Source organism: Papaver somniferum, chromosome 7 (genome assembly GCF_003573695.1).
Source record: "Papaver somniferum cultivar HN1 chromosome 7, ASM357369v1, whole genome shotgun sequence".
Lineage (NCBI taxonomy): Eukaryota > Viridiplantae > Streptophyta > Magnoliopsida > Ranunculales > Papaveraceae > Papaver > Papaver somniferum.
Window position 1 is genome coordinate 52,040,637 of NC_039364.1, and position 24,577 is coordinate 52,065,213.

Consider the following 24,577-nt stretch of genomic DNA (forward strand, 5'->3'; position numbering starts at 1 on the left):
TTTTTTTTTTTGATGATTCTAAAAGAGATCCTTTAGCATTAGCTGAGATATTTTATGTAATGGATTTAATAATATTTGACACTCATTTTTCCTTCCTGAATTTTGGGAGTTTAGTGTTTTGTGCAGGTGATCATTAATCGGAATAGCAAGGAACATTTATAAGAAAAGGTCATATAATTGAACCGTTGGAGAAGAAAATAGAATCGAAGAAGTAAATAAAATCGAAAAGGAAGTATAGGCACATTTGCAGTATTCGACATTCAAATATCAAGGTCTAATCAATTGTTCGTCTATTTCCGTGTCTCCTGATCATTCCTACAAGCGAGAGGATGTTTTTTAAAAATACTGATAGCAATATTACCAGAAAAAAGAAATATTTGAGTTTCTGGATTAATCTGAATTTGGATATGGTTGTTGCATGAGCCGTGAAAAATAAGAACAAGAAGCTCTTTTTCGAAATGACGACATGATATTTTACAACATGACGCAACTTACTACATTAAGTTGCATATTTATTGGTGTTAACATGAACCGGCCTAGAGTTTATCCTTTGCTTTGAGAGATGTGATCTGAGTCAGGATGCAAGAAATGAAGACAAGTGATTGGTATTCCAATATAGAAAAAATATCCAGCATGAATTACACATTTCTAGAATAGAAGTGGGTTGTATATGTTAACCAAGTGAGTATTTCTTATCAATTACATTTGTTTTTGCCTTTTAAATGGTTGTTCAAATTGATAAGCTTGAAATAGACACACAATACTAACAAACAACAGTCAGGAAAGGCCTAGAGAGATAAAATTATCGGCATGCCTATTGACGGATTGGTAGAACAGGTGAATTATAAATGCAAGAAAATTAAAGTCTTCATGGAGCACATCACAACTGCATGTAGGAAAAATTAAAATACAACATCCATTATAAGTTATAACACTAGCCCGTGCATTAATGCGCCCTTGTAATAATATATAAATATAAATAAATAAACTTTTTGTTTAATATCAAACAGTGTCATGGTTCATTTAACTTAGTGCCTCCTGTCATATATTATGCCGTTTGTGGCTTGTCTTGTAACCCTTGTTTTTCCTTCTTTATACCTGTTTCTGGGCGAAGAGTCTAGCAATCCAATTATATATAATAAGTTTTTCATTTCATTTCGACTTAACCAAAGATTTTGATCTTGACTTTTTCTTTGTTGACATCACACACTCTAAAATAAGCATCCACAAACAGAACTACCTGCAGCACATATCTGTTCTTGGCAAATCAAGATTCAACATTTCTGTACACAAATCTGTCATCTCTCTCTTTCTCTAGATCTCTGTATTGTGTGCCTACTGATCACTATCTCTCAATAATATGTTCATGCCCAAGGTGGGTTCATCGTTAATTTTTATCATTTTTTTCCTCTTTCTGTTTAGCTAATTAATCATGAAAACTTGATTTGGTTGTTTGAATTCCCCTCTCTGTCTCTCAGATCTCTCTAACTATCATCAAGTTTTGCATGGTTTGGTTGCTTAAATTGGATTGATATATATATTTCAGGGTGCCGCTGGTTGTTGTACGACAAAAGCAGTTTTGGTGACAGTCTACGTCGTTAGGCTAACTATTGCAAGGAGAAATTCTTCACCGCAGCGTAGATTATTTCACAATCGTAATCGTCAATTGTTTCAGAATCGTCATCGCATTAAACAAGCTGCAATACATCATCAACTTCATCATTATCCTAATAATAAAAGTATAAGTGGTGGTGCAGTCGCTAGAAGAAAAGGTCAAGGAGGAGGAGGAAACGGCTACGATAGGAAAGCCGAGCTTCTCAAATATTCTCATCGCTTACGTGAGTCAGCTAAATCAACGGCATCCACTCCCGTACTACTTACTTCCCCCACTCCATTGCAAATTCCAACTAAGGTAAAATGAATTCATTTCTATTCTTTTGTGTTAAATCCTGTATAGGGTTATGCATTGTTATGGAATTAATGATGACATATTTGATGCTAATTTAACACAAATTCTTTGTAGAGTAAGCCAGTTGGAGGTGATAACACGCGCAGATTTTCAGGATTTCCTACTTGTTTTGCCAAGTTGAAGATTTTCTTTAATGCAAGTTTCTTCAATTCACTAACAAGTTTTAATAACTGCAAGAGTATAGTGACAAGGAAGAAGAATACGGAACGTAGACGACTACCCGGGGCAACTAAGCTAAAAACTGCGAGAGTACAAAAGAAATGTACTGCTTTACTTTCTAAGTTGTTCTCGAGGATCCGATTATGTAGGTAAATTAAGCATTTACCTGATGAATATATATAGTGTGAACACACAAATCACGAAGGGATCCGAGTGCTCACAATCAATCATCATCATCTAAGGAGATTTGTGATGATGATATCCTAGTGTTGATTCATTGGCTCAAAACCTTCGGGTTTATCATAGCCTCATCTAACAACTCCATGCGAGGCGTTTGCGCACGGGATATAAGTACAAGCAAAGAAAACAAAACGTATAAGTAAAGATCCATGGGGCTAAATAAATATAAAGTGCTGAAATGTAAATAAGACCAAGGTTTACGTGGTTCAGCACTAAGGCCTACGTCCACGGGGTTTGTTGTTTTACTATATTCTTCACGGTTACACGAATAGTCGAATGACTTTTGGGTTTACATGTTTCTCTCTTCTAAATGATTAACTTACACTTGCAAACTCTCTCTCTCTCTCCTTCCCTTCCTGATTCTTCCGATCTCCTTTCCTCTTGGTGGAGACGGGGTATTTATAAGGTTAGAATGTGGGACCCATCTCTGATGACCGTTGGAACCTTATTTTCTTGTGTCCTTGCGTCTATCACGCAGAGGTCTGCGTTTGCCCCTTGATCCCGCAGAGGCATCCTCGCTCGTTCCACAGGTTGATCGACACGTACACTGCTCAGAGTGTTTAATGTGGGTAGTTGAGGGGTCTGCTCGTGTCAGACAAGTGTCTTCTGCCCCTGTCACGTCCGTGTCAGCTAACTTTCTCTCCACCGTTGATCCTAGCTTCTCTTTTGGGGATGCGATAAAGTAACTCCTCGGGGTTTATTTGGTGATTCGTGGCGCATCATGTTCTGATGTTTTGGCCTGCATGCTTTCCACGTATCTTTTTATATACACGTGTCTGATAGTGAGATATATGTGTACACAATTTGCCCCTTTTCTTCGGGCTTGAATGTCTAATGGGTGCCTTGAAGAAAAACTATCGTCGCATATTCTTCTCACTCCTAATAACTTTTCCTAGATACTTGGGCACGTCTTTTATTCGTGCATTAACTGCTTATGTAACGGGCACGTTTCCCATTCCTCCATTAATTTCCTTCTCTTTCTTTCGGGTATATTAAGGAGAGAAAGAAAATTATTTTCATTCTTCCTAAACATTCTCTCAGTTTTCGTTCTTTGTTTTTCAGCCCTTAAATTTTCTGTCTGTCTTCATTGAACCTGTGACCTTAAATTCTCTGTCAGTCTTTATTGAACCTGTGATCTTAAATTCTCTGCACCTTAGCATTAATCACGCCCGCTTCCACTGTTTGTTTCTTCTGCTGCCGTTTTTGCCGGTAAGTTTTTCTTTTCTTTATTACCACTGTTTTACGCTGTGTTGATTTGTAAATTCTCTGCTACTGTTGTTCCTTGTTTGTGATGAAGAACTTCTTTTTGATGCTTGCATACTAGTTTGCCCCTGTTCTTTATCTTAAATCAAGGAAGCCACTGTTTTGCTTGTATTTGAGTTTTTGAGGGTCTGAATTTTATGGAATTTTGAGCATGTATACTAATTTTAGGGTTTCTGCGTTATCGTGTGTGTATTGCTATTGATGTGGTTTTTTGATCTTTGGTAATGTTTTTGAATGTGTGTAACTTGTTCTTGATTTTAATCTTTTCGCAGCCATGTCTGACCGTCCGCGGCTTACTTGTCAGACTCCTGGTTCTGGTCTATCGAGATCTCCTCCGCGTAGAGAATCTCAAGATGATGCTCGTCGGAGTCGAGTTTCTTCTGGAGCGAAGGCCTCGTCTTCTAGGGAAGAGATTCCTCCGACAAATCCTTCTGGTTCCCGAAGAGTCTTCGATCGCGCAGCGTCTCGTCCTCGTGATGATATTAGGAGTACGCAGGCTCCGCCTCGTGCTGTTGCTTTTGACGTTCCTCCTCTACGTTCGTTAGTGCCCGAGCATCATCTGCGGTCCCCTCCAACTTTTAAAGGGAAGAATACGAAGGGTGTAGTTTCGAGGGATGAATCTTCAAAGAATCCTCCGGTGAAGAGAAAAGCTTCCGAAGCGTTCATTAGTTCATCCGGCCCCGCCGAGGAGGATGAGGCTGCCCCCTTGATACGTAGTGTCTCGGTTAGTAAGAAAAAAGTAACCTTCAAGCATATTGATCTCGAAATATTCAAGGAAAAGCATGAGCTCCAAGCCTTCGGGGTTCGTTTCTATGCCCCTGAGGATGATATTACTTATGAGCTTATCTCAAAGTATGAGTTCGATGAATTTCATTTGTTAACGACGGTTGGAGCGTTCGAAGCTGGTCTTATGCTGTCGTTGTACAAATCAGGTGATTCCTTCTACTATGACGTGCTCGCTAGTCGTGAAGGCTCTTCCACAAATACTCACAGCCGTTCCGTATCCCAACTATCGGAGAATTATCTCCGCGCCCTGAAGGAGTGCTATCTGTGGAGTAAGGGGGAGACGTCGATGACTTGCTATGTCCCCAATCCCGCGGAGAAGGAATGGTATACTCCTGAGAATTTCAATAACTCCTTCAGTGATTACGTCAATAGTAGGAACCGCAAGCCGTGGAGTGTCAGCCTTCGGAATATCGCTGCTCCTCGGGGCGAGATTCGTCTGTTAAATGAGGTCAGCGATGCCAAGCTGAAGTATGTTCCTGGCACGGAGGGGTCTAGTCATCGGAAACTCTTCCCAGCGCGCGAGAGGATCAAGCGCGATCATGACTACGAGTGGCACGCCACCGTTATCGAAATAGTTGGTCCGTGGGCTTACGGTTGGATTCCTGGTCCCCGCGGTTGGCGGCCTACCGAGAGTAGTAAGCCACGCGAGTCTCCTCCTGCTCGTTATGGAGATTTCTGTCCCTGGCGTTTGAACTTTGCGGGTATGAATTTTCCTTATGCCCTTGACGTCGTAGAGGGAGACGAGGAGGAAGGTTCTGGTGCTATACTTCCACCGAAGAATACCTCAACTGCTCAGGTACGCGGATTCTAGCGGCGCTTCTTATTTTTAGAAATTCATCTGACAGGAAAAATAATTCTTTTTGTGGTGTTGTTTTTCAGGTGTTGAAGAAGAAAAAGATTAAGCCGAAGCAGTCTTCTACTATTGTGATGGGCGAGGCTGAGGCCCAAGAAGAAGTTACTAGTCCAGTGAACGAAGAGTTTGCTGAGGATGAGGAGATTACAGATGGGGAGGAACGTACTGGTACTTCCCCTATCAATGTCGAAGAAGAGGTCTTCGTTGGTCATGTTGGTGATGAAGGAAGGAACAAAGCCGTGGTGGCTGATGGCGTTGTTATTGGGGGCATTTCTGTCCCTGCTGGTGATGTCGTGGATACCCTTCCCGCCTCTCAAGAATTTTCTTTTGATCGGATGTACTCCACGGGGGAGTTCTTTGACGATGCCCTCGATTTTCCCGAGGACTTCTCTTTACTTTCCCCCAATGATAATTGGGATGTTCTTGGTGGTGATGGTAATGGAGACGCTACTGTTGAAGATGGTGGCGCGGAGGAGCATGCTGCGCATGTAGGCGCGGAGGAGCATGCCGACATTTATGCTGAGGGGGCCGTGTCAGAGAAGGGGAAATCGGTCATTGATGCGCCTGCTGATAATCTTCCCCAGTCGCCGACGTCTGAGGGCGAGGACGCCATCATGGATTGGTTCAAGGAAAAGAATCTTCTATTTGTCCGTCATCCTGCCCCTGTTGTTGCTGGGGAAAAGGAATCTACTGCGTATACCCGTCGCATGATGGAGATGTCGTCTAAGGCGCGGGTGTCTGAAGCCTGGGGAAAAAATTTTAGTGTTCCCGAAGCTACCCTTGTGCCGGAGCCTCCTACTTCCGTTGCAGATATGATGGCCATCGCCGACGGGTATCAATATGGATTTCCGCAGCAGCGTGTCTTGGAGGTAAATTTTCGTACATACTTTTTCGTGACAATCGAATGCTTCGGTGAAATAATGTTTGTCATCTTGATGTGTAGATGATGAGGAGTAAGCATTGTAACCACGTGCTGTATCAGTTCTTCAAAGCGAAATCTCTGAAGCTCGAGGCTAAGCTTCGTCACAGAGAAAAGGAATTATCTGCGGCTGAGGTCGAAATAGAAGAACTGAGAAAAAGCCTCAAGGAGAAAGAGAAGCTGGGTGAAGCAGAGGCCGGTCTTCGTTCCGAGCTTGTTGTTGTTCGCGCTGAGTTAGAGCAAACTCGCAGCCAAGTTTCAACTTTCACAGGTTTGGTTCTTTTTCCCTCGCAGTATGTCGTCATTCCTCTATTTCTTAGTTGTTCTGTCTGAGTCTCCCCACCCTATCTCCAGTGGGTGGCGTCCCCGAGCTGATATGGCTTCGAAACGAAAGAGCTCGGAAAAAATCTCGTATTAGAGATCTGGTTGAGAAAATTAAGAATGAAGCCAAGAAATGGGATGCTCGGGCTGAGGTATGGCGCGCGAGGCATGTTCAGATGGTCGACATGCAAAATATGTACAACCATGATCGTGCTTTATTTAATGGCACACTGCTGTGGACACGTGATAGTCTGCGGGAAGCCCGTGAGCGTACTTCCTTGCTGGAGTCTAGGATTCAGCTACTGGAGGAAGAATTACAGAAGGCTCGATCCATTCCTCTTTCAGGGGTTAAGGATAATATGCTCTGTCTTGCCAGAGAAAGAGATGATGCCCGTGCCGAAGCCCATGCTCTAAGAAAGGCCCTTGCCGCGTCCCGCGTTGAAGTAGCTCGTCAGGCTGAGTCTGAGAGGAATCTTGAAGTGTGTATGTACAGACTTAGCAAAGGGGTCTCAGAGATAAATAAAGAGGTCGACCATCTTCGTCACATGGACTCGATGAAGCAGGTAGAATTAGATGCCTGTCAATTTACTCTCACCAACCTTCAACTAGACTATAAGAAATTATCCGCGGAATATGACCATCTTGATGAAGCGCGAGATGCGGTTGTTAATGAGTATGAAGAGGCTTCGGCTTGTGTCGAAGGTATAATCCTATTTCATCGAGTGTGACCGTGTTTTTTTTCTGCGCTAACTCCGTGGTGTTGTCTTTTTCAGATCTCGAGGACACCTTCGCGTCACAAATGAAAAACTTGAAAAGGATCAATCTTCCTTAGCGCAGCAGGAAGAACAGACCAATCATTTCAAGAATTTAGCGGCAACCCGCGAGGAGGCCGTTGGTGATGCTTCTAGAGAAGTGAATCGGCTATCTTCGTTATTATCCCAAGCCCAACAGCGGACAACAGTTATTAAGCACAAGGCTCGTTGTCAATTGGCTGAGGAGACGAACAAGATGCTGGAGAGGATAGAACTTGGCCTAAAGAACGATCATGGTCTCGTGAAGAACTATCCTCGTCGTCCAGTTCCTTCTGCCTTTCCTGACTCCTCGGGACCTTCTTCTGGTGGGAGCGTCCCTTCAAGTCTTCGGAATAATCCTGCCGATGGGGCAGCAATCTAGGCAGAGACCGCAGCATTTTGTAGGGGCCGCGGCATCGTTATCCTTCCCTTTTTGTAATCATGTAACAAGAATATTTTTTGCTAATATCCTGTAAAAGGAATATTTTTTGATGTGTATCCTTGAATTGGCCTTTCACTTTTTGTAATCATCCTTTATAAAATGGATCCTTTTCTTGATATACCTGCAATGTTGGTTTGTTTTTATTTTAAGCATTTGTGAAAAAACAAAGCAAAAGTTTTTAAGTGTTTGAGTGCGATACTGAAGGAAGGTACCTTCGTGCTCGTCTTGAGACCTGTCACCCCGCTGGCGAATCCTGGGCCAGAGGATTCCCAGACGGTGGGGGTCGGGGCAACGTTCTAGGATATGGGATTAAAATATTTACACACCCATTCCGTCGACCCGTTGCCTTAAGATTGGTTGGGTATCTCTTTCTGCTGGGTTCCTTCCCCCTGGTCTTACACTTATGGACACTGATGGGGGAGCCCTGAGAGATTGCAGATTAACTACTTTCCCCAATATTTTCGATAGATTCCGCTGATTTGATAATTTGAAAGCTTGTTTGATTGATAAGTTGAGGCCTGCAATTCCTCTTCCAGAGATAGAAACATGTGGAGCGGTTAGGATCCCTTCTTCTTCTGGTACACTCCAAGCAGATTCAAGTCTGCGTTGCTCCTATGGGAAGTATGGTTTGAGCCACTTAGCATTCCAAGGATGCCGGAGGACCTCGCCTTTTAGATTACGAAGGTAGTAGGAACCGTTACCCGCAACGTCGTGTATTACAAAAGGTCCTCCCCACGTAGGTGCTAATTTTCCCAATTTCTTTTCTTGCTGATACCGTGGGATTGTTCTCAACACATACTGCCCCTCTACAAAATTCCGCAGCTTTACCTTTTTGTTGTACTCCCTTGCTAGTCTTCGTTGATAATTTTCCATCTTTTGTAATGCGACTTCCCTTCTTCCTTCCATGTCGTCCAACCTTTCTAACATCATATCTGTTGTGAGGTTTTTCTCCCAAGCTTCGGTCTTCGTGGTTGGCATGAGGATTTCCGTAGGTATGACTGCTTCAGCTCCATAAGTTAGAAGAAACGGGGATTCCTCGGTGGCGGATCTTCGTGTTGTCCTGTATGCCCATAACACATTGTGCAGTTGTTCGCACCATCTTCCTTTATGCTCGTCTAATTGTTTTTTGAGTATAAGGGCGAGGGTCTTGTTGGTAGCTTCCGCTTGTCCGTTGCTTTGAGGGTATATGGGGGTGGACTTGTTCTTTATTATTTTGAAAGTATCGAAGAGCATGTATATATTTTTCCCCTGTAATTGCTTGCCATTATCAGATACGATTTCAGCGGGTATACCAAATCTGCAAATGATGTTCTGGAATATGAAAGTAAACACATCCACGTCTCTGATCCTGGCCAAGGCCTTAGCCTCCACCCATTTACTGAAGTAGTCCGTGGCTACTATCAAAAATCGTCTTTTCCATGATCCTTCGATGAAAGGCCCGACGATGTCTACGCCCCATTTTGCAAATGGCCACGGGCTATCAACGGAGTTTAACATTGTCGCTGGCGCGTGGATCTTTTTTGCGAAGCGCTGACATTCTTCACATCGTCGGGACATCCTCGCGGCATCCTGTATCATTGTCGGCCAGTAATATCCTTGCGTTTTTGCTTTGTCAGCTAGTGATCTCATGCCGCTATGATTCCCCGCGTCACCATAATGGATATCATTTAGAATTCGATGCCCCTCTTTCCGGGACAAGCAACGTAGTAATGGTCCAAGGAAAGATTTCTTATACAGGACCCCATCCCGAAGATCATATCTTCCCACTTTGGAGAGTATCTTCCTAGCTTGTTTCTGATCCACAGGTAAGCTTCCTTTTTCGAGAAAGGCATGGATTGTCACTCTCCAGTCATCTTCTTTGCTGAAGTCTTCGTCTTGATTTGCTCTTGACAGGATATCCTCTTCGTCAAAGTCATTATGGATGTCTTCTCCTACCTGGTCTTCGATATTTTCTTCCACTGTATCTTGGTTGGTAGCGAAGGAGAATTGAGATGCAATCGAAGGATCGTATACCCTTGCTATTTTAATAGCTTCGACATTTTTATCCCTCAGCATGGATGATATATATGCTAGGGCATCCGCGTGCCTGAGGTCCCTTCTGCATAAGTGCCGGAACTTAATGTTCGGGATTTGTGATGCCAATGTTTGGACCAAGGCCATGTAAGATGAGAGGGTGTCATCGTACACATTATACTCGAGCACTATTTGCCGTATGACAAGCTGCGAATCACTTGTCAGCCTTACATCGGTTATCCCCATCTCTATTATTATACGGAGGGCGTGTACGACAGCTTCGTATTCAACAATGTTGTTGGTATGCTCTTTGAATTCCAATCTAAGTGCCTGTATAATCCTTTCTCCAGTTGGGGTGATAATGACAATGCCTATTCCTGCTCCTTCCTTATTTTTGGATCCGTCGACGAAGACTTCCCATTGTCTTTGACTCGCAGGTTCGAGGATATCCATTGGATCCTTGTTTTCTTCCTCGGCTTCTGGTATTCCCTTAATCTCTTCGTCGTTGTCAAGGGGGAGGTCTGCTAAGAAATCCGCCAGAACTTAGGACTTCCGAGAATGTTGAATTTCATGAATGATGTTGAATTGATCCAGATGGGTGTTCCATTTGGCTATTCGGCCCACTTTTCCCGTGCTTTTGAGGACTGCTTCCAATGGTGCTTTGCATGAGACCCTGACGAGGTGAGTTAGGAAGTAGGTTCTCAGTTTTTGGGTATCCCATACCAGTGCGAGGATGAGTTGTTCAATCTTAGTATAATTTCTTTCCGCAGAATTGAGGGTCTTGCTGACGTAATAGATAGGTTGTTCTATCTTTGTATTGGTTTTGACTAATACCGCGCTGACTGCGTCCTCTGTTGCTGCTATGTATAGTGCCAAAACCTCGTCAGGGTCTGGCTTCTGCAGGATCGGGATTGAGGCTAGGTGTTCTTTGATTTTTTGGAATGCTTCCTCGCATTCAGCGGTCCATTCGAACCTTCTCCCTTTTTTGAGAATATTGAAGAAATGTTTGCATTTGTCTGAAGACCGTGCAATAAATCTGCCCAACGCTGCTATAGATCCATTGAGCTTCTGTACTTCCTTTAAATTCTTTGGGGACGGCATCTCTACTATGGCTTGAATCTTTGCTGGGTCTACCTCGATGCCCCTTTTTGTTACCAGATACCCGAGGAACTTCCCCGAGGTGACACCGAAAGTACATTTCTCCGGATTCACTTTCATGTGATGCTGTCTCATTGCTTCGAAGATATTCCTCAGGTACTGGTGGTGATCTTTACGCAGCTTGCTTTTGACGAGCATGTCGTCAACGTAGACTTCTAGGGTTCCTCCAATCCATGGCTTGAAGATAGCATCGACCATCCTTTGGTATGTTGCCCCTGCGTTTCGAAGTCCGAAAGGCATTCTAGTATAGCAATAAAGGCCATGTGGGGTGTAGAACGCTGTGTGTGGCTGATCTTCTTCTGCCAGGGCTACTTGGTTGTAACCAGAATATCCGTCCATGAACGACAGCTCTTCGTACCCTTCCACTGCTTCAACCAGTTGATCTATGCTCGGCAGGGGATAGCTGTCCTTTGGACATGCCTTGTTGAGATTAGTAAAGTCGATGCATATTCTAACCCCTCCATTTTTCTTAGGAACAATGACCATGTTGGAGATCCAGGTAGGATACTTGACTTCCTTGATAAATCCCGCGTCTAGTAGTTTCCGAAGTTCTGTTTCTACTGCCTCATGATACTCTGGAGCTACTTTTCGTATTTTCTGCCTGAACGGGGGCGTGCCCGGTTTGATGCGTAGTTCATGTTGGATTACTTTTGGGTCAATCCCCGGCATATCTCCTAGCTTCCAGGCGAACACATCCGCGTATTCCTTAAGTAATTTGGTTAAGGAATGCTCCCTTCCTTCGTCCATTATGGTCCCGATTTTGATCATCTTCGGGTTTTCTTCCGTTCCTATGTTGATTTCCTTTACGGGCTCCACTGGTGTGAACACAGGCTTCGGGTTTCCGAGGACTGGGACGTTCTTTAATTGCTATTTAGCGTGTTTCTGTTCTTCGCTGGTTGTTGAAGTACTTGTTTCTGTGCTTAGGACATTATCATCTTTCGTCAAGCCCTTCCCTGTAGTTTCCTTGAGGAATAGGTCTATGGCCTTCTCTTTCGCGGTTTCTTGATTTTTTACTCTTCGGATTTTTCGCTGCTCTTCTTGCTCGTTGTTGATATGATCCTGAGTGGTCTGGCACTCTCGCGTAGTGATCCGATCTCCCTTGATTTCCATTACTCCCTCAGGTGTTGGAAATATGAGATATTGGTGGTACGTTGCTGCAACTCCTTTGAGCTTATGTATCCATTTTCGTCCAATAATAGCGTTGTAGGGGGAAGGGGTTTCCACCACACTGAATCGGGTTTCCAGTTTCATGGGCCCTGCGTTAACCTGCAACACGATGTCTCCCAAGGGCTTCGTGGCTGCTCCATTGAATCCATAGATGGTGTGATAAGAGGTCATTAACTGTTCATCATGGAGCTTCATCCGTTTGAATGCATCGTAAAATAGGACGTTTACGGAGCTTCCCCCGTCTATGAGGATCTTTTTGAGGTTACATCCAGCTACTGGTAGTGTTAGGACCAAGGGATCGTTATGGTCTTCCATATCTTCTTCGATATCCTCGGCATCGAAGATGATAGGAGATTCCATCCATTCTTCGTGTTCGTCCACCACTATCCCATCGACCTTATATAATTCGCAGCGGTCTTCGAATTGCTTCCGTAACCTCTTTCCTATCTGCGCTGTAAGTGAGGGTCCTGTGGCTTCAGAACACGAGATTGTGTTGATTGTTCGGTTTCCTTCCGGAAGTTGGACTGGTTTGGTTCGCTTAGATCTGTCCTCGGTAACATCCTTTCGTACGTAATGTTTGAGCTCTCCCGCATCAATTAATTTTTGGATCATTATTTTAAGGTTCTTGCACTTTTCGGTCTGGTGTCCGTTGAAACAGTGATATTCACAGTAATCTTTAGACTTCTCGGATCTCGGGGGCTGCTTTCCCTTAGACCATGGCCACTCCAAGTTTTCCCTCCCTTTGATCTCTCGTAGGATACGAGCATAGCTATCGTTGAGTTTCGTGTAAACTTGATCTTCGAATTTTCGGTCACCTGCTCTTCGTTCATCCCTTCGTTCCTTCCTATCTTCGTGAGGTCTCTCCCCTGAGCAACTCCTTTTGGCCCCATTGGTTTGTTCCGCTGAATTGGTGCGGTGAGACCTCTGCGGATATGCCCTCGGGTTTTCCCGTTGAATTTCTTCAAGTCGAGCGTGCTTTTCGATAATTATTCGAAGATCTCCCTCTGTCTTAGGCACGCTCCCATGAATTTCAACAAATAGGGGACTCATTCGGTCTAAGCCCCATTTGTAGCAATTGATGCTTACCACTGGGTCCACGCTACCTATGGCTTGGAAGATCTTGTGCCATCTGTTAGTGTACTCCCTCGTGGTTTCCTTGTAGCCAATCGCTAGTGAAAAGAGCTTATCCATTCCGGTGTTTACAGTCTTGTTGTACATATACGTTCTTAAGAATTTCTCTGTGAGTTGGTCGTATGAGTGGATAGAATTTGGTGGCAAATTATCGAACCATGATAACGCCGATCCCTTCAGGCTTGACGGGAAGTATCTGCAGAGTACGGCGTCGTTCTGACCCCATCTAGCTAAGACACGGTTGTAGTACCGAATATGTGCAGCAGGGTCGCTGGATCCATCATAGCATTCGAACGTTGGGACAGGGCATTTCAGTGGAATAGGGGTGTTGGCCAAGCGATGAGTTAAGGGCGTGGAGTTAGCTTCTCTCATGACTTCTTCTAACCTCCCCCCGCCTTGTTTATTTTTTAATTGCCTGATCTCGGCCATCATCTCATCTCGTAGTTCTTCCATTGCGCGGTGGTGCCCTAAATTCTTCTGTTCGTTACCGTCTGACTCTCCATCGTCATAATCCGGGTCAGATACGCTACTTCCCCTTGTCGCGTCTTCATTAGCCGCTATGACGACTCTATAGTCTCGGTTTGGCTCTGGTGCTTTGGAGTTTGCTTCATCAAGTTGTTGGCTGGTCTTCGTGCTTAGAGCAATCCGCTCCTTTAAATCTTGATTTTCTCTGGCCAACAGGGCTACATCATCTGCGTAAACCTGCTGGCTCTTCTTCAGTTCCTCAAGCTCAGCCATCAGTCGGTGTGATTGGTTGGACCCCTGATTGGGGGTCCCAGCGCGTGCTACTACAGCCATGGTGCCGCCCTCCTCCATGGTCTGCACCAAAGGTGGAAGGGGTTCAGCTTCGGTCGCTGGCATTTCCAAATTGGGGTGAGTGCCCCTCTGCGGTGCTAGAGCCGCCGGTATGGTTTGATTTTGATCATTTGTTGGTGGCATTCCAAAAGTTAGAAGGTGCACGGGTTGGAATGTTCTGGATTCATCCACCCTTTCTCTTGGTTGGTTAAGTTGATTCATGGCGCAAGTATTGCTAGCCTCTGCAGCCTTCGGGACTACCGCAGCCGCACCGTACTTTGTCGCTGCTGCTCTGAGAGCCGCCGCTGCAACTGAATTAGCGTTCATAGGTGAAATGATTTCCGCAGTATCTTGCCTTTGACTGGTCATTTTAGCTTTATCTCCCTTCTGCTTGCTTCGGGTGATGACCGGGGTTGTCCTGGGTGTTTCTTTTGACAAAGCTTTGGATTTTCCTGCTTCCTACGTCTTTTCCATCACGTGTCCTTTTGTTGACAATGAAATCTCGCCGAAACTCGCCTTCTTTACTCACAATACGTCTTTTCTGCATAAGGCATTTCAAACGAAAAACGGGAATATCCGCGTGAAGCGGGTTAGTTGACGAAATAATTCTTCCTGGAGAGGATTAATACACGCAAGTTATAATATACGGGTTAAAGTTTTACTAAAGGAGATCCTTAGTATAAAAACTACGAAAACCCCCCCAGAGAGACGGGTTCGCATGAGATTTAAAGAAAATCGTAAATCCGCGGATTAGAACAATAAATCTTATCGAACATAAAAGGTGGGTTTTTAACACAATACAGTTAACAAATGATCTATACGGTCCGAGCTGATAAACCAGAGCAATCATATGCCAATTTAAAATGAAATCACAGGATAAGATAAATCTTTTACCGGGACGAAGTCCCTGTTTCTAGCGCCAAATTGTGAACACACAAATCACGAAGGGATCCGAGTGCTCACAATCAATCATCATCATCTAAGGAGATTTGTGATGATGATATCCTAGTGTTGATTCATTGGCTCAAAACCTTCGGGTTTATCATAGCCTCATCTAACAACTCCATGCGAGGCGTTTGCGCACGGGATATAAGTACAAGAAAAGAAAACAAAACGTATAAGTAAATATCCATGGGTCTAAATAAATATAAAGTGCTGAAATGTAAATAAGACCAAGGTTTACGTGGTTCAGCACTAAGGCCTACGTCCACGGGATTTGTTGTTTTACTATATTCTTCACGGTTACACAAATAGTCGAATGACTTTTGGGTTTACATGTTTCTCTCTTCTAAATGATTAACTTACACTTGCAAACTCTCTCTCTCTCTCCTTCCCTTCCTGATTCTTCCGATCTCCTTTCTTCTTGGTGGAGACGGGGTATTTATAAGGTTAGAATGTGGGACCCATCTCTGATGACCGTTGGAACCTTATCTTCTTGTGTCCTTGCGTCTATCACGCAGAGGTCTGCATTTTCCCCTTGATCCCGCAGAGGCATCCTCGCTCGTTCCACAGGTTGATCGACACGTACACTGCTCAGAGTGTTTAATGTGGGTAGTTGAGGGGTCTGCTCGTGTCAGACAAGTGTCTTCTGCCCCTGTCACGTCCGTGTCAGCTAACTTTCTCTCCACCATTGATCCTAGCTTCTCTTTTGGGGATGCGATAAAGTAACTCCTCGGGGTTTATTTGGTGTTTCGTGGCGCATCATGTTTTGATGTTTTGGCCTGCATGCTTTCCACGTATCTTTTTATATACACGTGTCTGATAGTGAGATATATGTGTACACATATAGCTAGAGTTAGAACAAGGTTTTTGGTTTAATATCTTCCACAACTGAACTGCGGAGATTCATTCATTATTTATACTTGAAGATGTTACAGAGATAGGGTTTGACAGACAATAAAATAGCTAACTAAAATGGAACGAGTTACACGCATTCAATGAGACTTGTTAGCTAGTCTTGAGGATGACTGAACTGAACTGATAGCTGACTCTTAGGAAGACTGAGCTATTTTCTTAACACCTCCCCTCAAGTTGTACGTGAGTTGACGAATGTGCAACTTGGCTCGCAAAAGATTAAACCTTGGCGCAGAAAGGCCCTTGGTAAAAATATCTGCCAACTGATCCTTTGAGCTGATGAACCTAACCAGCAACTGCTTTCGTGCAACCCTTTCACGGACAAAATGGTAATCAATCTCAATGTGTTTGGTACGGGCATGGAAAACTGGATTTGCTGCAAGGTATGTTGCCCCTAGGTTGTCACACCAGAGCAATGGTGGGGCAATGTTGAAGCCAAGTTCCTGAAGCAAAGATTGGATCCAGATAACTTCTGAAGTGGCAATTTCCATGCCACGATATTCCGCCTATGTACTAGACTTAGAGACCGTCTTCTGCTTCCTTCCACTCCAGGAGATAAGATTCCCACCGAAATAAATACAATAACCACTCGTCGAACGACGATCATCTAGACTTCCAGCCCAGTCTGCATCAGAATCGCATGGAGGGAGAAATCACGAGAACCACCAAGATGAAGGCCATAGTCTATGGTGGTTTTCAAATATCTGAGAATCTGTTTGACAATATCCCAATGCTCAATATACGGGTCATGCATATACTGACACACCTTATTGACAGCAACAGAAATGTCAGGTCTTGTAAGATGTAAGTATTGCCGCGCACCTACTACATTACGATAAAGTGTAGGATCCTTGAATCTCTCACTACCTCCTTTCTGAATCTTCTCATTTGCAGCTTGAGGAGTAGACACAGGCTTCACACCATCCATTTTTGTACGTTTCAAAAGATCAGTTACATACTTTCTCTGAGTTAGAATCAGTGTATTGGTATTCCTGATGACCTCAACACCCAAGAAGAATGATAAATCCCCCATATCCTTCAGACCAAACTCAGAACCAAGGGACTCAATCAGCTGCTAGATCTTTAAGGCATTAGAACCCGTGACAATGATGTCATCCACATAAATGAGAACATAGGTTACATGGTCAGGAGTTTTTAATACGAACAATGAGCTATCAGAAATAGAACCTGTGAAACCAAGCTTAACCAGATAGCTGCTTAGCCTTGAAAACCAAGCACGTGGGGCTTGTTTGAGACCATATAAAGATTCATGCATCTTACAGACATGATTTGGATAGTTTGGATCAACATACCCAGCAGGCTGCTTCATGTAAACCTCCTCCTCCAAGTTCCCATGGAGGAATGCATTTTCGACATCCAATTGCTTTAATGGCCAACCTTGCATTACAGCAATAGATAATACAAGACGTATAGTACACGGTTTTATCACTGGACTGAAAGTCTCACCATAATCAATTCTGGCTTGTTGATTGAACCTTTTGGCAACCAGTCGGGCTTTATGCTGACTGATACTGCCATCTGGATTTTGTTTTACACGAAAGACCCACTTCGAACCTACAACATTCATTCCTTCTTGAAAAGGCACCTATGAGAATGTACCATTTCGAATCAGTGCATTAATATGGACATCCATAGCTTTTCTCCACTTAGGATGTTTGTAGGCCATAGAGTAGCAAGTCGGCTCCATGAAGTCCTCTTCCAAGAGCGGATGTTTTGTGGCAGTCAAACATAGCTTCTGAATGGGTTTCGTAATACCAGATTTAGCTCGAGTCGTAATAGGGTGGGACACAACCGTCGGTTCCTCAGGATGATCCCTTGTTGAAGCTGCGCTAGTGTTAGATAACTCAGAATCAGATGCTGAAATCTGTTCTGACGCAGCCTGTGTTTGTGCAGGAGAATTCTCCATAGCAGGTGAATCTGAAGCATATGATGCAGCCGGTGATGGAGCAAGAACCGTTGGAGCTAATGGAGCAGCTTCCTGATGTACTAGTGAGTTACATTGGTTAAAAGGAGGAGAAAGTAAAACACTAGTGCTTGATGGCTCATTACCTGAACAAGACAATGGAGTGTGGCGCTGCCGAGAAGACTTGAATGGGAATGTCGTTCAAATCTAACATGACGTGATATGTAAAGCCTGTTTGTTTCCTGATGCAAACACAAATAACCTTTGTGTGCACTGCTATATCCTATGAAGACACAGGGAAGAGACCTTGGTTCAAGTTTATTTGCATTATACGGCCTAAGGCAGGGGTAAGCTAGACAACCAAAAACTCGTAAGAAAGAGTAGTCTGGAGACTTTTGAAAAAGAAGTTCTAGAGGAGTTTTTGACTATGAGTTGGACTTTGGAAGCCTGTTGATCAAAAAACAGGCTGTGGTAAAGGCATCAGCCCAGAAGGAACGAGGCATGTTGGCATGAAACAAAAGAGCCAAACCAGATTCAGTCACATGACGAATTCTACGTTCTGCCAGGCCATTTTGAGGTGACGTGTGTGGACACGAAAATCTATGTTGAATACCTGATTCATTGAGATAAGATGTGAACTTCTTATACTCTAAGGCATTATCTGACTGAAATATTTTGATTTTATGGTCAGTTAGATTTTCAACCTGTTTGTGAAATATTATGAAAGTCTTAAGAGCATCTGACCTTTGCACAAGTGGGAAAACCCAGGTAAAATGAGAATAGACATCCATTATTAATAGGAAATAACGAAAACCATATCTTGACAAGTGCGGAGAGACCCAAATATCAGAAACAACCAAGCTCAAGGGCTTGTTATATACAGTTGAACTAAGAGAGAAAGACAAATTCTTGCTCTTACTGATGTGGCAAGAGTGACAAAAATCAAAGGTTTTATTAGCAATAGGAAGAGAAAATTGATGGCATATTCTGGAGACTGTGCGCAACATGGGATGACCTAATCTCTGGTGCCATAATGGTAAACTAGAAGCAACATTTGCCTGTGGTTTTATTGGAAAATTCAGCGCACTGACTCCATCTAGAACATACAGACCATTATTTTCAAGTCCTCTCAGCAGTGGAATCCCCGTGTGCTTGTCCTTCACAAAAAAAAAAGATGTGTGAAATTCAAAGAAGACTGCATTGTCTTTACAGAATTTAGACACTGATAGTAAATTACACTTGATTTCAGGCACATGATAAACATTATTCAAATAAAAATATCTTGAATTTTTTGTAAATGAACTGTTACCAATGTGAGAAATAGTCAATGAATTACCATTACCCACTTGCACTTGTTCAGTGCCATCATACTCATGAGGAATAGTCAGATTTCTCATATCTGTTGTCAGATGATTCGTAGCTCCTGTGTCTGTAACCCATTGTGTGTCATGGTGTCCACCAGGTAGAGCTATGTAAGCAGCCGGTTGACGCTGCTGATTGGTATTAGGTTTCTCATAACGAAACCAACATCTATCTGCAAGATGATTTCTTTTCTTGCAGATTTGGCACTTTGGTCCTGTGCCGGCATCATTCTGTGACTGCTGCTGGTTATTGCGTTGTGCATTATTGTTGTTGTTGTTCCTCATGAGAGACATATTTGGATTGTGCTGATACTGAGAGGTTGGACCTGCATATCTCCTTTGGTACTGCCTATTGCCAGATGTGGCTGTGGTAGACACTGCGACATTGGCTAATGGTGACTGCAGCAAGGCTAGTTGTGATTCTAGCCTCATATCATAAGTTAAAAGATGGGAGTAAAAGAGATCAATGTCCATACCCTCTATTGTAGTGAGAGAAGTGACAATCGGATCATAGCTTTGGTTTAAGCCATTGCAAATGACTTGCTTCTTTTCATCACTAGGTACTGTATAACCCGATTCTGCTAACTGAGCAAACAGAGTTTTAGCATCAGTTAAATAAGATCTCAGAGTCTTATTACCTTTTGAGAGGTTGTGAAGCTGCTTCTTGAGATTCATTTGATGAACAAAGGTTTTGGGTGCATATTCTGATTCTAGTTTGTCCCATATTTCTTTAGCAGTGTCTAGTCTTGCTACCGTGCTTAAGACTTCAGGTGTCAAGGTTGAATTCAACCATCCGACTATCAGTGAGTCTTGAGATTCATACGCAACAAAACTAGGATTTATGGTTTCACCATCTGGAAGTGTTTTTGCTGGTTTTGGTTTAGTTCCATCAATGAAACCTGTGAGATCATGACCCTTAAGAATAGGTTTAAATTGAGCCTTCCATAGCAGATGATTTGTTTCGGTGTGTTTTAAGGTTACTAGATGGTGAATTTGTACTTGTCTAAGGGAGGTTGTAGTATCTGCCATTGTTGATGGTGCAAAACTGATTTGATTTTTTTTTTTTTTGATAAGCGGAAGGTGTCTTGGATCAAAAGCTGATACCAAGTTAGAACAAGGTTTTTGGTTTAATATCTTCCACAACTGAACTGTGGAGATTCATTCATTATTTATACTTGAAGATGTTACAGAGATAGGGTTTGACAGACAGTAAAATAGCTAACTAAAATGGAACGAGTTACACACATTCAATGAGACTTGTTAGCTAGTCTTGAGGATGACTGAACTGAACTGATAGCTGACTCTTAGGAAGACTGAGCTATTTGCTTAACAGCTAGCTAGCGCCATGCATCGAATATATGAGAAAATGGCAGTGCTTTAATTTCCCTACTATAGAAATTAGATATTTTCTTGCAATCTTTTACCCGCATATATGAAATTTTGTTACCAGGAAGAGAATCTGAAAAAACTTCCAATTGAAAGGTGTTTGGTTTCATTTTCTTCCTAGCAGCTTTTACTAGTTACTGAACATGAAGATTGAGGGTTTCTTTCTTTCCAATAAAAGATGGCGGCAAAACTTACTTGTAATATCATCAAGAAACCACCAAGAGCAAGTTTCTTGGAAATCCTAGCTACTGAATGAATAGTGTCATTTCAAGTGAAAAACAAATAAATATGAGAAGATACAACACAAAAGCTCAAACCTAACATCAAACATCAGAAATCCTACATAAAAGTAACCTCTACCTAATAATAATGTTGATGGTTGACAAAAACCATGTCTGCAAGAGGTACTGAATATTAAGACTTAATGGTACTTGTTACGTAAATAGATAATGGGATTCGGACTTCATGTTTCCTATCTCCAGTAAGTACCAACTCTCCAAATGTATATGAATTTGTTGCTTCTTTTGCCTCTAGCATGATTGTAAGAACTCTAGACTTGTTTGGTCGAATAATGAAAGCTTGAGGAGTAACAGTGACAGTAACACCCATAGGCTCCGTAACATGTACTTCATACAGTTCAGTTCCATTGTCGACATTCGTTACTTTCCGAATAACCCTCCTTGAACCTACCAGATTCGAAACCGTCACACTTGCTGTGTTCAAATCTGAGCACCACCTTCTTTTCTTTGTAGGGCACCCAACACCAACTGCTCGTCTTACCGACTCATCGTCTACACCAGGAACGGAGCAAAGGAATTGTATGTAATTTTTGAACTTAGTGTTGAAAACTAGTCCTGGGTCGATAGCTTTAGAAGGATTTATTGCACCAGCACCGTAATCAAATGGTGTCGCGGGACTAAGTTGGTTCAATTGCTGAGCTAAAATTGGTGCACCGAAATGGTCTGTTCTGTTTGCTGTTGTCATCATAGCGGACGTGATTGCTGATGGACTCCATGTTGGGTGTTTTTGTTTGATTAAGGCAGCGACACCTGCTATATGAGGAGTAGCCATGCTTGTACCAGATACAAGGGCGAAAAATTGCCCTGCACAAGCAATTCAAGCAAAGAATAGTCAGTTGGGATTTGAAGTGTATTTTTAGAGTAATCAACCAAGGGAGCCTTGTAGTCATGCCTATAGTTCGGAATTCAAACTACCGTCTTACCTCTAATATGGTGATCTCCTTCGCTGTTAGGGCTCCAAGCAGCCCATATTGATGATCCAGGAGCCATGACATTAGGCTTAAGAACATCTGCAGTTTGCAACAATGCGTTGTTCACATCGGGTCCTCTAGATGAATAAGATGCCACAATTGGTGCCTGTGCAGTATAAGTTGCTACTCTTCCATCTAAAATCCTAGCTGTTGCAGTAAATGCCATTACATGTCCAAGCCTGTTTCGAATGGTTTGAGAGTTGTAGTACTCCCAAAGAGCCTAACAAAGAAAAAGGGGGGTTAAATCGCGAATCAAATGGAGCAACAACCAATTTTTTTTTTTTTGTTTGATATTATCAGTAACATTTTTCTTTTGCGAAATGCTCACTATACTTACAGATGAAGCCTGCATATTGCTCAACACAATTCCAGGTACACGTAAGGTAGTTGTAGTACCTCGAACTTGCTCAGAACCAAGGTCAGGGTCCATTGTAATTATAAAGCCAGCAGCTCCGATTTTCTGCATGGTATCGGCAATAGCTGCTATACTTGCTGATTCGAATTCAAAATCGAATGTGTATGTGCAGATAATTAACTTCCCTCGGGCCAAAGCTGGAATGAATGGCTCAGGATGTTGACAGTTTTCTATTGTTATAAAACTTGCGTTCCTGGTAGTTACATCCGCCGCTGCAGCTATCGGATAATTTTGCATTCCCAAAGTAGGAGCTGAAAAAAGAGAAAAAAGTGATTATGATAACCACATAATCTAGAAGAGTGAGTGAACCTTTAAAGATTCAGTATTTGAGCATTTACGTGAAAGCCCGGTGCCAGAGAAACTACGTCCATTGCCTAATTCAATTGAATTGTTATATTTTCGATCTATGATCGAGGCAGCAACACTTGTAATCCATGGACTGAAAGAGAGTATTGAAGAAGTAGAAGGACCGCCATTTCCAACTGCTTGAACAACCAAAACACCGGCTCTTGTAGCAAATAATAGCTCCATCTCCAGTACATTTAAAAATGCAGCAGATCCTGGAGGAACACTTGAAGGTCCAATTGATAGACTAAGTATATCAACTCCATCTTCAACTGCCTGGAACCATAAACAAAAATTAATCAACATTTTTTGAAACCATAAAATGGATAGTTATTTGTTTGTAAATTAGCAAATTTTCCGACCAAATTACCTGGTCAACTGCAGCCATGACATCAGACATATAACCTCCAAACGTGTAGAGTGCTTTGTACACAGCAATCCTATAGATAAACATAGAGTTCGAGAGTTCTGATAAGAAAAGATCCTAATTTCAACAGTTAATATATAAGAGGGCAATTGCGAATAGTTACTGTGCTCCAGGAGCCATGCCGCTTGCAGAACCGTAATTGAACCCATCAACTATAACTGGAGTACGAAAATTTCCTGCCGCAGTTGAAGCTGTGTGACTGTTTGCAATTTCCAAATAAATTCGAAGATCAATTGCTACTGAATATATATACTATAAGTCACCGTAGGAACACATAAATGACACAAATTAAACATCCAACAAATTAAATAACATGACTTGCCTTCCATGGCCATCAGCATCAAAAGGGGAAGCGAAATCACGAGATGCATTGAAGTCACCAGCTACAGTTGCTGCACGTGAAAAATATCGTGCACCAACAATCTTACCTGCACATGCTAATTGAGGAAATCCTTCTCCGATCTCACATTGTCCCTTGAACTTTTTGCTAGCACTACTGCTATTCGAATGGAAGCTTCCATTAGGATCATCTCCTGATGAAGATTGACCAACAAAACTAGGATGATTTGGGTTGATTCCGGTGTCAATAATGCCTATTACCACTCCTCTACCGGCATTTTGAGCACCTCCTAATATTGGCCAAACCTCAGAGGGGATTCCCAGAAAGTCAGGTGTACGTGTTGTCAGTTTCTTCATCTTAATATCCTCCTCGATTTTCCTGACCCCCCTTGCATTTCTTATAACTTCAACAACCTACATTAACAAAAGTTACCGTCTGTTTAAACATACATGACTTAGAAACAAGGCTATGAAACGTAAAACACGGTTTAACTAAATTGTATATACTCAAACGCTAGATCTTGAAATATTACTGTCATTAAAGTATAAATCATATGATTTCAACTAAGAGTACTACAAACATGTGCTTTAAGCTAATTTTCTTGCAGATTTGTTACCTCATGGGAGGAAACGTGAATCGCGAACCCATTCTGAAGATGACTATAGCTATAGAGTTTCTTGTAGGAGCCCACTGGGAGGTGAGATTCCAAGAATAAGTCATGCCCGCTGATCATACTCTCTTTGTATAACCTGACATCTTCACTAGACCTACAGAACAATTACTATAGTCAATTGATACAGAAACTCATGCATTTAGATGTAAGTAAAATTCAATTTTTTTTCTTTTATCAGTAACGCAACTAAAAAAAATTTAGACCTCTTGAGGCTAGAATTCTTGGATATGAGAGAAATAATAGGTTCATCATCTTCCATCATAACCATGTAAACCTTGGCTCCTACTAAAAGTGAACCCCATATGTTGATGCTGACAAAGATCAAGAGAATGGCTGTATAGATGGAAGCCATTAATAAAAATGTATTTGTTTTTGTTCTGAAGGAACGGTTAAAGATTATTATCATCAACTAGTACATTTTGCTGACAAGTATAGTAATTTAGGTTCATCTAAACTATAAGAGAGCAGGTAACTGGTTCATGCTTTACACACCCATCCATGTTTTTTCCATTTCCAAACCACTTCACAAATAGTTTATATTACATTTTCAAATTCAAAATTTCAAACTCCCTCCA

The 24,577-nt window shown here is 42.5% G+C and overlaps 2 protein-coding genes across 2 annotated transcripts; one reads left to right on the plus strand and one right to left on the minus strand.

Moving 5' to 3' along the window:
- The first annotated feature begins 1,061 nt into the window (after positions 1-1,061).
- Positions 1,062-2,358, plus strand: LOC113293328. Its single transcript, XM_026541996.1, has 3 exons — positions 1,062-1,375; positions 1,547-1,912; positions 2,024-2,358. The coding sequence occupies exons 1-3, from the start codon at positions 1,361-1,363 to the stop codon at positions 2,279-2,281; spliced, it is 639 nt and encodes a 212-aa protein (XP_026397781.1). The 5' UTR covers positions 1,062-1,360; the 3' UTR covers positions 2,282-2,358.
- An 18,588-nt stretch (positions 2,359-20,946) lies between these two features.
- LOC113292802 (subtilisin-like protease SBT2.5) lies at positions 20,947-24,354 on the minus strand. The gene is made up of 9 exons (XM_026541658.1): positions 24,206-24,354; positions 23,946-24,096; positions 23,312-23,742; positions 23,093-23,188; positions 22,933-23,002; positions 22,556-22,838; positions 22,140-22,468; positions 21,755-22,022; positions 20,947-21,635 (listed from the first exon to the last, which is right to left on the minus strand). The coding sequence occupies exons 1-9, from the start codon at positions 24,352-24,354 to the stop codon at positions 20,947-20,949; spliced, it is 2,466 nt and encodes an 821-aa protein (XP_026397443.1).
- Positions 24,355-24,577: the final 223 nt, after the last annotated feature.

Excerpts from the sequence above, each read along its gene's own strand:
- LOC113292802 (XM_026541658.1), bottom strand. The coding sequence starts at position 24,354 with ATGGCTTCCATCTATACAGCCATTCTCTTGATCTTTGTCAGCATCAAC. Across the intron at positions 24,097-24,205 it reads AAGAATTCTAGCCTCAAGAG|GTCTAGTGAAGATGTCAGGT; the intron begins GTCTAAATTTTT and ends ATTGTTCTGTAG. Across the intron at positions 23,189-23,311 it reads GATGCTGATGGCCATGGAAG|TCACACAGCTTCAACTGCGG; the intron begins GCAAGTCATGTT and ends AATTGCAAACAG.
- LOC113293328 (XM_026541996.1), top strand. Across the intron at positions 1,913-2,023 it reads CATTGCAAATTCCAACTAAG|AGTAAGCCAGTTGGAGGTGA; the intron begins GTAAAATGAATT and ends AATTCTTTGTAG.